The following is a 12885-nucleotide window of genomic DNA, read 5'->3' as shown; positions in this document are numbered from 1 at the left end:
CATTAAAATTGACCAAAATGACAAATTTATATGTTGAGTGTGCATGAGTTTATAGATGACTCGGATGCAAAATATTTTTTGGGTGAATGATTTAGACCATTTCTAACAATAATCCAATAGAGCATCAAAATCCAGATAAAAAAGTGATTTTTTTGCATTTTTGGACCACCCTAACGAAGAGGGTTGAGCAAACGGCGGCGTTCCTCGCGTGTCATTGACGCGGACCGGACAATTACGGGGGGAAAGGTGTGCTTGGCTGGCGGTTACTTCGCGGCTCAGCCGTGTATGTAATAGAAGTACCGGCGCTATTTGCGCTCCCAATGCAGTTCAATGCCGAAGCGCCTCTCCCACAAGTCCTCTGCAATGCGCCGCTTCCAATAGCCCTTCAAAGCCATTTCTCAACGAGACCTTTCACAGTCAAAGCTCCCCAGCGAGTTCTTTACACAGGCAATCCTCAACGAGTCCTTTAGACAAAAGCGCCTCTCCCAATCGTCCTCTTGCCAAGCGCGTATATCCTCACTCATCAGTCCTCCTTGATAAAGCGCATAAGTCCGGTTACAATGCCCCTCGCTCATCAGTCCTCTCAATAATCCCTTTTACAATGCACGAATCGTGCCAGTCCTTTGGAAGGGCTTTGCGTGCACGTTTATATAGCGCCGCCCAGCGAACCCTCTCGAATCTGCCAGCCGCGCTCTGACCACGCCCCTCACACCATTCCACCTGAGCCCTGGTTGGTCGTTGGCTCTTACCGGCTCCGCCATTGACGTGCTGCTTGACGTGGCCACACCCCCGACCTCGCACTCCGTACCCTTTTCAGGCCTACCTCGTGGCATTTGGCTGGTTTGAGCATCCTAATGCGAGGGGCAATAGGGCACAGACTGGATGGGCGCAATGGGGAATGGGGAGCAGACTGGATGGTGCCCAACGAGGTCGATTGGAGGGTGGGCTGCAAAATGAATGGGACCTACTCTTATTTCTTTTACACAATGCAGGTATCACTATTGGGAATGGCCTTATTCTACAAATATACTATGACATAACTAATGTTCTAAGGTGGCCTACGTGTTGCATGTGGACTAACTTTGGGGGCAAACCTTTGGGATGCTTTTAAACCTTTAACCTTTATTAATCAAATATGTACATTCTCAGAACCGCAACACTATTATAAACATCTCTCGATGTTCTGCTCTGAGAGCCTCCCGAGCCACATAACATATCATTTTAAGATTGAAGTAAATTATTTTCCCATTGATCTCTTGACATCCATTAAATCTTTTTAAACCCCTCAATCTGTATGCTTTACTTAGGCTTGTTTTTGTTATCTCTTCAATTTGATTTCTTTGATATTTACCACATTCATTATGTTTTCCATTTAAATACCAAGGCTGTGATTTTATCCACTCTTTAGTTTGGTTATTGCTTGGTTCTAACCTTTATATAGCAACACAACCCCTCACCTTTTTTATTAACTCAACTGGACTATGTCCAGCTGAGTTTTTGTCGACACCCAGTGTCCGTCGTACGTCTGTCTGTCAACAATTCGACGTCTGCGCTCTAAAAGTCACAAATATTGATTAAATTTGATGAAACTTGTTATGCAGCATCTTTAAGACAAACTAGTTTGGGATTGCATTTGGGCGTTGTACGCCCAAAAATGGGCGCGGCAGGGCGGCCATATTGAAAAATCAATTTTTGCCTTTAGCCCATATAAACTACTAGCTGAGGTACCCGGCTTCACCCGGGGTTGAATAAGAATAATACAAATATATGATGAAAAGAACATGTATATTTTAGAGCAATATCACAGTACATTTCCTACATGACGTTTTTTCAATTTTCAATTTCTCAAAACCTCTGGGTATACATTTCTGGTTTTCTTACTTGGTGCCAAGAACATGTATATTTTAGAGCAATATCACAGTACATTTCCTACATGACGTTTTTTCAATTTTCAATTTCTCAAAACCTCTGGGTATACAACATTTCTGGTTTTCTTACTTGGTGCCAAGACATAAAGATTGCTTGGTTTTCCAACCCTCGAGCAGCCCACGTACAGCTGGCCATGGGCAAACACTTGTTCTGTGAAGTTCAGGCCTACAACCTTCATTGATTGCCCCTGCGCCAGAAATATGTCTTGAAATATTCCTGAAATAAGTTGTTGACCTTTTGGCCTATGTTAACCTCAAAAATAATTGGTGGTTTAATTCAGTGATCTGATATGCAAATCCTCTTCAAATTTCAAGTCAATTAGATGAAAATTGACGATTTTAGAAATTTGGCCCATATTGATATTTTCACCTTTAGACCTCAAAAATAATTGGTGGTTGAATTCGGTGACCCGATATGCAAATCCTATCCAAATTTCAAGTCAATTGGTTGAAAATGTAGGATTTTAAAAACTTCACCTTAAGTTGTTGACCTTTGGCCTATGTTTACTTTTTGGCCTATGCTGACCTCAAAAATAATTGGTGGTTCAATTTCAGTGACCTGATGTGCAAATCCTCTTCACATTTCAAGTCAATAGGATGAAAATTAAGGATTTTAGAAATTTGAAATTGTTGTTGACTTTTGGCCTATGTTGCTCTTTTGGCCTCTGGTGATCTTAAAAATAGTTGTTGGTTGAATTAAGTTTGCTGATATGTAAATCCCATTCAAATTTCAAGTGAATCGGATGAAAATTGAGAATTTTAGAAACTAAAAAAAAGTGGTTTACCTTTGGCCTACGTTGACCTTTTGGCCGACGCCGATCTCAAAAATAGTTGGTGGTTTAATTCAGTAAGCCGATATGTAAATCCTATTCAAAGTTCAAGTCAATAGGATGAAAATTAAGGATTTTAGAATTGAGGCTGACGACTGTTGAGAAACTCAGTTGGGAGGTTTACTGCCTGATCTTCATGTCACTTTGTCAAGAGAATCATAATTTCTTTCATGACCGGGCAGCGAACGTCATTATGTGTGACTTTACGTCACTCCTACGGACGTGAAAACATTTGTTTTCCTTAAAAACATATTTAAAATAAATAAAATAGTACATAAATTAACAATAAAATAAGCTAAAAAACAATTTAAAATACAATAAAAAGCACATTAAAAATATATAAATATGTACGTACAGTATACTGTACAACCGCTGATTCGCATTCAAAACAGGCGACGTACAGTATTCCTTTACTGTGTCTGTGTTAGCCATGGATCCGAAGATGGATAATGCTAGTGTTTCCAAGCGTAATGTGGTTACGATGGACGATAAGGTAAATCTGATTAAAAGGTATGGAAAAGGTGGAAAAGTGTCGGTGAGTAGCGCACAGACCTTATCGCGAATCGGAACCGCAATGCGTCATGGGATCGGAAAGGGGCAATAGTGCCGCCACAAACTACACCATGGAATTGCAGCTGGCCCGGTTTTTAAAACCATCGATATTAAAATAAAAAGTAGCCTATAACCACCGGAATTTTATGCTGATTCCGAATCTGTGTCTAAAACTTTTCTCCGATGTGTAGTTCTTGAGTTATAAGCGGACATCCAGAGAGACAGACAGACACTCCTCCTTTATATACAGAGATATAGTTTGTGGTTCTATTATGCATATTCTAACCATATTGATATAGACCAGTTGAGTTCAGGTTCCCTGGAACCTCTCTAGTTAATCCTTATTTGTACTTACCAGTACACCCGCTCGTGGCAGGAAGGGTCATTCCTCTTTGGGGAAAATAGATTACAGACGATCGATGATGGGGTCTCAAGAACATTGGGAGTGTGTTCATTTCCCAAGTTTCTTGTGGAGAGATCGCCAAGTGGTTTAAGCATTCGACCAAGCACTCCATTCAAAACCATAAAGGAACGGCTGGCTTGGCAAGCGCAAGCGAGCTGCTTGGCAAATGACCACACCCCAGGCTTCCTCCATTTCAGTTTCGTGTTTCGCAATTTCGCAAATCAAAAATTCACAACGAAAAACGCCACCGTAGCGGCAGAAAGGGTCATGTTATTAACCCAACCCTTGTGGGGTATATAGAGTACTGTAGATCTTCGCTCAGTTCTGCAAGTAAAACTTACCTCACAGATGTCGGGATTCCTCCAAATTTCTTCATTTGGTGTTATAAACAGCATTAGCAACTGTTTAAAAAGCTAATCATACGTGCTTGTGGTTTATAATATTTTTTTACTTCTGGTAGAGGCCGTTGCTCCCATGAAAACGCCATGATAAGCTATTTATAAATGTTGATTCGATGTTTGTTCGAGGAGGAAAAACCTCCTGGGGAGGTGGGATATTATTGGTATTAATATTGTTTTATAATAACATTAATGCTATGCTCTAATCGTTAGTTTTGTTATCAGAAGCGGGTTTGGAAAAACGCCATGATAAAGCTAACTTAACATCGACATACACCTCAACACGCAACCCCATTGACGGAAATGGTGGAGAAAACCCCCTCAGGGAGGGGGACAAATGAATGCTCTGGAACCTTCATTATGTAACCCTTAGTCATCCTGTCAAATTTGGTTGAGAATGGACAAGTAACGACAAAATGTATCGGGGTCAAAAAATCATCAGACAGACAGACAGACACCAATTTGCATATTTTAGTATGATAACCTGAGGCTTCCATTTCGGTGGTCATTCATTAACACACTCATTCAAATCCTTGTGTAGGTTTTGACACATTGAATGGAATTCCTTTCGAAGCTCATTCAAATGTCTGCATTGCTTTTGAGGTTGGTTGGCTTTGCAGTTCACCTCTTGTTCAAGTGAGTTTGATATGCTGTAAATAAAAAGAAATACAAATAGTTGTTGATATACAGCAATACCCCGTTTTACGCCATTTCGACCTACGTCAAATCCGACTTTACGCCACTCTTCTAGGGTAAATTTCAGTTCAGCGAACGTCATTATGTGCAACTTTACATCACTCAAACATCATAATACCAACACATACCAATACGAACGCATACCAACGAGCCAGCTGCTGATACAGGAGAAGGCGAAGTCTTTGTTTCAGGATCTTCTGAAAAAGTACCCGGAGGATAAGGACACAACCTTCGTTGCACGCTCTGGATGATTTGCACGCTTTAAACGGCGCTTCAGCTTGCACAACGTCAAGATTCAGGGCGAAGCCGCAGCTGCCGACACCGTAGCCGCTGAGGAATTTCCTGCCACATTGAAGATCATTGAGGACGAGGGATTCTTGCCCGAGCAGATCTTCAACGTCGACGAAACGGGCCTTTTTTGGAAGAGGATGCCCGACAGATCCTTTATCACGAAGGAGGAGAAGACCATGCCAGGCTACAAAGTCGCAAAGGAGCGGCTAACGCTAATGCTTGAGGGTAATTGCACCGGTGACTTCAAGGTGAAGCCGCTTTTGGTGTATCATGCGGCGAACCCCCGGGCACTTAAGAACATCCCGAAGGCGTCTCTTCCCGTCATTTGGATGAATAATATGAAGGCATGGGGAACCGTCATAATTTTTGAAGAATGGTTCATCAATCATTTCATCCCGACTGTCAAGAGCTATTGTCGAGAGAAGAAAATTCAATTTAAATTGCTGCTGATTTTGGACAATGCACCTGGCCATCCCAATAACCTCGGTGATTTCGACCCCAATGCAAAGGTGGTGGACTTGCCACCCAACACCACATCGCTCATCCAGCCTATGGACCAGGGTGTGATAGCGCTTTTTAAGCGCTACTATCTCCGCCGCACTCTTCGTCAGGCTGTCGATGCAATGTCTGAGGAGGTAGGCATCAACATCCGGCAGTTTTGGAAAAACTATAACATCTATCAGGCAGTGCTTAACATCAATGCTGCATGGTTATGGTGTTTGTCTTCATTTTAAGGCATTTTTAAGGCATTACGCCCGGTTCACGTCAAAAACCGAGTTACGTCACGGCTTATGAAACCAATTAATGACGTAGACCGGGGTATTGCTGTACAAGGTTTATCATTTCACAATTAATGATGTATGAGACTCATATTAGGAACATTAAACTTACCAATATTGTTGTTGAGAGATAAAATCATTATCTTCTTCATCAGAGAGGTTAATCCTTAATCAGGATCATTGCGAGTTTGTCGATGCTCAAAATGTGCTTAACTGCTCTGGGTTCTGGGTTTAATATGCTTATTTGCTCTGGGCTCTGGCTCTGGGTTTAAATAGGAATTTACAGTCACATGAAAAAGTAAGTACACCCCATGTAAAGTTTTGACTTTTTCAACATATTTCAACATACAGCTATTTGATCTTCATTTCAACAATATTGATAGATAAAGGTGATATAAAATAACAAATATCATGAAACATTTACATTTTGTAGTCCATTGTTTAATTTAAATAAGCATAAATGCAAATTTCGCATGTGGAAAAAGTAAGTACACCCATGGCTCCAAAAGGTGGTATTGGCCCCCTTTGGCAGAAACAACCTCAAGTGGGCGTTTCCTATAACTGTCTACCAGTCTCTGACATGGACTGGGAGAAATTTTTGCCGAACTCCTCCATGCAGAATTCTTTCAGCTGTGCGATGTTTGAGGGGTTTCTTGCACGCACAGCTCGTTTCAAACCCCCCCCACAACATCTCGATGGGATTTAGATCCAGGCTTTGACTTGGCCATTCCAGAACCCTCCATTTCTTTCTTTTCAGCCATTCCTTGGTGGATTTACTGGTATGTCTTGGGTCATTGTCATGTTGCAAGGTCCACCTTCAGTTGAGCTTCAACTTTCCGACAGATGGCCTCACATTATCCTGAAGCACCGTCTGGTACAATGAAGATTTCATGGTGGATTCAATGATGGTGAGCTGCCCAGGCCCTGATGCAGCAAAGCTGCCCCAAACCATACTATTTCCACCACCATGCTTTACAGTTGGTATCAGGTTCTTGTGGTCAAATGCTGTCTTTGGTTTTGGCCAAACATGTCTTCTGGTACTGTGGCCAAATAGCTCTACCTTTGACTCATCTGTCCAGAGCACATTGTTCCAGAAGTGCTGGTCTTTACCGAGGTGTTCATTGGCAAACTTTAGTCTTGCCCTGATGTTCTTTCTGGACAGCAAAGGTTTCGTTCTGGCACACCTCCCATGTAGGTCAAATTTGTGCAGCCTCTTTCTAATGGTAAACTCGTGCACTTTGACATCAACAGTGGCAAGAGCTACCTGTAGGTCCTGTGATGACATTCTGGGGTTGTTTGAGACTTCTTTCAGCATCTTGCGGTCTGCTCTCGGGCTGAACTTGCTGGGGCGGCCTGGCCTGAACAAGTTGGCAGTTGTTTGGAATCTTCTCCACTTGTAGATGATCTTCCGGACAGTCGAATGATTGATTTCAAATTGTTTGGAGATCTTTTTAAATCCCTGCCCAGACTCGTAGGCATCTATAACCTTCTTTCTGAAGGCCTCAGAGAGCTCTTTTGATCTCGGCATGGTGACGCCACACACTTCAACAACAAAGAGCAAACCAAACTAAATGTCTGAGGTTTAAATGAGACAGGTTCCTCCAAGATCCTCTCTCATGATGTTCTAATCATTTGCACCTGAGCTGGTGCAGCTGATTCAAATTTTACGTGTTTGAAGTAGTGATAAATGTTGGGGTGTACTTACTTTTTCCACATGCGAAATTTGCATTTATGTTTATTTATATTATACAATGGACTACAAAATGTAAATGTTTCATGATATTTTTATATTATATCAATATTATCGTTATATTATATCAATATTATTTGTTATGTTATGTTATTTCAGGCTAACCCCTGCTCTAGCAGGGAAAATGGCCTTAAAATGCATCTTGTTTCTTGTATATCACCTTTATCTATCAATATTGTTGAAATGAAGATCAAATAGCTGTATGTTGAAATATGTTGAAAAAGTCAAAACTTTACATGGGGTGTATTTACTTTTTCACGTGACTGCAAATGCTTTTTTTGAGAAATGGCACGCTCTCTGCCTGCTCTGTCGCTGACTTCGTTTGTGGGAAATCTGGGTGCGGTTTTTTGGTAAAAAAACAAACAAAAAAAAAAAACTGAGAACAATACTATACTGGCAGGGTGTGTGCAGCATTTTATTTTTCCAGACTGAAGGGATTTCACAAACCAAATGAATTTAACCCATGGTATTCAAACCACCAAGCACAACCAAACAAACAAGCAATAACCAAACCAAAGAGTGGAGAAAATCACAGTCTTGGTATTGAAATTGAAAACATAACAAATGTGGTAATTATCAAAAAAATCTTATTGAACAGATAACCAAAACAAGCCTGAATAAACCACACAGATTGAGGAGTTTAAAATATTTAATGGATGTCAAGAGATCGATGGAAAAATAATTTACGACAATCTTGAAATGATATGTGGCTGAGGAAGCTCTCAGAGCAGAACATCGAAAGATGTTTATGATATCATCTCTGCTCAGGAACGATATTTAAACCAAGAGCCAAGTTTCAACACATGTTTTGTAAATATAATTGACGGCAACGAAAGCCATGAGAAAATTAAGCTATTCCCTAAAATAGAATATCAACAAATATTCGTTCATTTGCTGTTCGAGTATAATGAAAATATGATAGGTGTGAATAATGTGAAAGACCATTGTAATAATCGACCCCTCTCCTTTCCCTTCCCCTCCTCCACCCCCTTTCCCCCACGAGTAGTATAAAAAGGGGGGTTCAGAGATAAGACATCGAGCAGGTGAGCGAGCGATGGGGAGCGGAACGAGCTGGAGCTCGTGGAATGAGAATGAGAGTGAAAGCGAAAGCGAAAAACCTCTGATTGTTATAAGCTGTCCAGAATGACGGAACAACCTTTATGAAGGTAGTTTGTGTGTCCTCATTAACTTTTTGATTAATTTGGCCAGTTCGAAAACTCCTCCTTTTTTGAATCTTAACTCGACCCTCTCCCTCCAAAATAAATGTTTAAAAAAGGATGACATTCAAATTTACTTGAATAATATCTGCTCTTGAAAAATACTTATCAATTATGGACAAATTTGTGTGAATGATTGCGTTTTGTGACTTGTCTTCACAGAGAACCAAATGAAACTGGATTCTTGTTCCAACTGTTCCCAGTTGGTCAACGCACAAGTTTTCAATCATAACATGACACAGACAGTTACTCAAGATGCTGGTACATTTCGCAGCATGTCTCGTAAATGTTGCACAGAGATTCTCAATAATATACAAGGAAGTGGGAAACCACACAAGTGTTCTTTCTGTCCGAAAGCCTTTACTTGGTCATCAGATTTACACATTCATCAAAGACAGCACACTGGAGAGAAGCCACACAAGTGTTCTTTGTGTCCTAAAGCCTTTTGTCAGTCAGCAACTTTACGCATTCATCAAAGAATACACACAGGAGAGAAGCCTCACAAGTGTTCTTTGTGTCCGAAGGCCTTTACTCAATCATCAAATTTACTCATTCATCAAAGAACACACACAGGTGAGAAGCCTCACAAGTGTACTTTGTGTCCTAAAGCCTTTCGTCAGCCAGCAACTTTACGCATTCATCAAAGAATACACACAGGAGAGAAGCCTCACAAGTGTTCTTTGTGTCCGAAGGCCTTTAGTCAATCATCAAATTTACACATTCATCAAAGAACACACACAGGTGAGAAGCCTCACAAGTGTACTTTGTGTCCTAAAGCCTTCACTCAATCATCAAATTTACACATTCATCAAAGAACACACACAGGTGAGAAGCCTCACAAGTGTTCTTTGTGTCCTGAAGCCTTCACTCGATCATCAAATTTACACATTCATCAAAGAACACACACAGGTGAGAAGCCTCACAAGTGTACTTTGTGTCCTAAAGCCTTCACTCAATCATCAAATTTACACATTCATCAAAGAACACACACAGGTGAGAAGCCTCACAACTGTTCACTGTGTCCTAAAGCCTTTACTCGATCATCAGATTTGAGGAATCATCAAAGACTGCACATGGGAGAGATACTACACAAGTGTTCTCTGTGCCCTAAGGGCTTTATTCAATCATCAGGTTTACACATTCATCAAAGATGGCACACGGGAGAGAAGCCTCACAAGTGTTCTTTGTGTCCTGAAGCCTTTACTCGATCATCAAATTTACACATTCATCAAAGAACACACACAGGTGAGGAGCCACATAAGTGTTCACTGTGTCCTAAAGCCTTTATTCAATCATCAGATTTACACATTCATCAAAGATGGCACACGGGAGAGAAGCCTCACAAGTGTTCTTTGTGTCCAAAAGCCTTTATTCGTTCATCACATTTGAGGGATCATCAAATGATACATGCAAGAGAGAACCCACACAAATGTTCTTTGTGTGATAAGGCCTTCACTCGATCATCAAATTTAAGGGATCATCAAAGAACACACACAGGTGAGAAGCCTCACAAATGTTCAGTGTGTCCTAAAGCCTTTTCTCAATCATCAAATTTACACATTCATCAAAGACTGCACACGGGAGAGAAGCCATACAAGTGTTCTGTGTGTCCTAAAGCCTTTACTCAATCATCAGCTTTAAGGAATCATCAAAGAATACACACAGGAGAGAAGCCTCACAAATGTTCAGTGTGTCCTAAAGCCTTTACTCAATCATCATATTTAAGGAATCATCAAAGAATACACACAGGAGAGAAGCCACACAGGTGTTCTTTGTGTCCTCAAGCCTTTACTCAATCATCAGAGTTAAGGAGACATCAAATAATACATGCAGGAGAGAAGCTTTAAATGTGTTTGTGCACAGCGAGCTATTTGCTTCTTCGTCATATTTTTCTCAACATCACAGAATACACAGACGACAAATCTTACACGATATCTTGCAGCCTTTCCTCCTCCTGCTTTGCCTAGCTCTGGACCCACTGAATATCGTCATCAATGAGCAAGGACACAAATACGATCTAACATCCAAAAGATAAATGACCAAAGAACCTGTAGAGGTGACACATCTTCTGCACATGGTTGATCTAAAACTGTTTTCACCAAATGATAAATTGGCAGATCAACTCAAACAAGTAAAGCGCCACTCAGAGGACATTCAAATGTAATTTGGTCTTGACAAATGTGTCAAATGCACATTTCTAGATGGTAAAACAGAAAGAACACACAATTTCTCAATCGATGGATGGACAACAATACAGGAACTAGAAAATGAAGCATCCCAAAAATACCTTGGAATATAAGAAGGTCCCCAACAACAACAACACAACATGCATTTTGAAGGCCATTTTCCCTACTAGAGCGGGAGTTAGCCCAGAAGGTCCCCAGGTGCAACAAAAAAAAAAAAAGCGTATAATAATCAGCAAAATGTTATTTCGCAGAATAACACTAATTGTGCAGTAATCCCTCTTTCCGATGAACAATATCAAAGCTATAGACCAACTTGCAGTACCGGTATTCCAGTATGGTGGGGTAAATATGAACTGGCCACAATTGAAGATCATTGTGGGGGAATTTTCCCTCACTTCTGTCAGGTTCAAAGTATTCCAGAGTTCAATCATTAAAATAAATTAGTCTTCACCAATCAAGTTCCAAGCATAACAGATTTTATTAATACTTGCAAAGAGATGTTACAGATTTCAATGTTAATTTCTACAAGCAGGAGAAAACACCTCACACATTAAGTTACATTTTGCCAATCACGATTGAGCCAATGAAGGAATTTGCTGGGATGCTCTCTCACTGGATGCTCCAGTCAGTCTCGCTTTTATACTCCAGCACACAGCCGATTACATCATGATCAAGGCCTAATGTGGATACAATGTGTTGGATTATGTCAGTGGATCAAAGGTTTTACCACACACAGATAGAAGAACGTACACAGTTTGGCGCTCGGACTTCAGAAGAAAACGGGCAGGGGGCGAGTTTGGGGCACCGCCGCATGGGCCGCAGCCGGCTACACCTCCAGCTGGCCTGGAACGGCCTCGTGGCAAGGCCGGGGGCCACGCATGGGAGGACGGTTGGCTGAGCAGGGAGGGGGTCGAGCAGTTCCGGTGCGGGAAGCACTCGACCAATCGGAGGGCACGCCGAGACCGGCGTCACAGGCCAGGTCATAAAAGGGGGTGCTGCACGACATTCACGTGCTTGGCTCGGAGCAGCAGCTCTCTTGGGTTTTCATAGCATGCAGTCGCAATTGCACTCCTTTGGCCCTCTCTCCCCTTTTGCCGTTTTTCTTCGCGAATCTATTGGCACTGTACGAGATCTGTTGGTCCCTGCGCTTCTCTTCATCAGCTGACAGTTCGCTCGTGGTGCTTGGAGCGGTGCTCGGTGCTTCTGGAGCTTAGAGTGGTGAACGGGACCTTGTGTGCAAATGGCGAGGGCGTTGGCTCGGTCCTAGCGAAGCGTGCGAGGTGGATGGAGGGTTCCTCCATGCCGGAGTTTGGAGCCGTGCTGCACTGCAACCGACGGACAGATACGACCGCACACCACATCACCATTACACGGCGTTTCTTTTGTTCATTCATCTCTGTGTCCTGTTGTTGAGTCTGGTGTGTGGGAATCCAATTTAGGAATTCGATTTATCGTCGCGTATCCCTGTTCCGATCCTTATTGCAAATAAACCCTTGTATTATTTTCCGTTCCCTGCAAATCTTGTGCCGTTTGAGTTCGTTACCCTTCCACAGTTACGCGCTCCCGCTTCTTCCTCTTCGCTTCTTCTCTTCCCGCATTTGATAGCACAATCCGTGTTTGGTCGTCGCCTCCAGTAAATCTGTTCTGGTCCATCCGGGGTCCCTGGTCTTAACCGAAGGGTCCGTGTGACAACTGTTGTCAAGGAGTGAGATAGAACCCTAAAAAAAAAATTGGTGTCAAGAGTGGACATCCTGGAAACAAATTTTTTTAGTCGGAGGCGATCAATTTGAATAGTCGATTGGTGCGTGGGACGCGAACAGCGCGTCAGTTAAAATTTAAATTTTATTCTGAAAAT

General features: G+C 41.8%; 1 protein-coding gene across 2 annotated transcripts in view; it reads left to right on the top strand.

Moving 5' to 3' along the window:
* The window catches only part of LOC137427504 (uncharacterized), a 34399-nt gene extending 21748 nt beyond the window's left edge, over nt 1-12651 (top strand). For both annotated transcript variants that reach the window (XM_078778105.1, XM_078778104.1), the window contains one exon: nt 9007-12651. In XM_078778105.1, coding sequence (XP_078634231.1) covers nt 9007-10691 — 1685 coding nt within the window. In that variant the 3' untranslated portion in view covers nt 10692-12651. The remainder of the gene's footprint in view (nt 1-9006) is intronic.
* Nucleotides 12652-12885: the final 234 nt, after the last annotated feature.

The sequence above is a fragment of the Myxine glutinosa genome, chromosome 5, assembly GCF_964187855.1.
Source record: "Myxine glutinosa chromosome 5, kmMyxGlut1.1, whole genome shotgun sequence".
Taxonomy (NCBI): Eukaryota; Metazoa; Chordata; class Myxini; order Myxiniformes; family Myxinidae; genus Myxine; species Myxine glutinosa.
The sequence above is the reverse complement of the archived record's forward strand: the minus strand, read 5'-3'. Positions and strand labels throughout refer to the sequence as shown.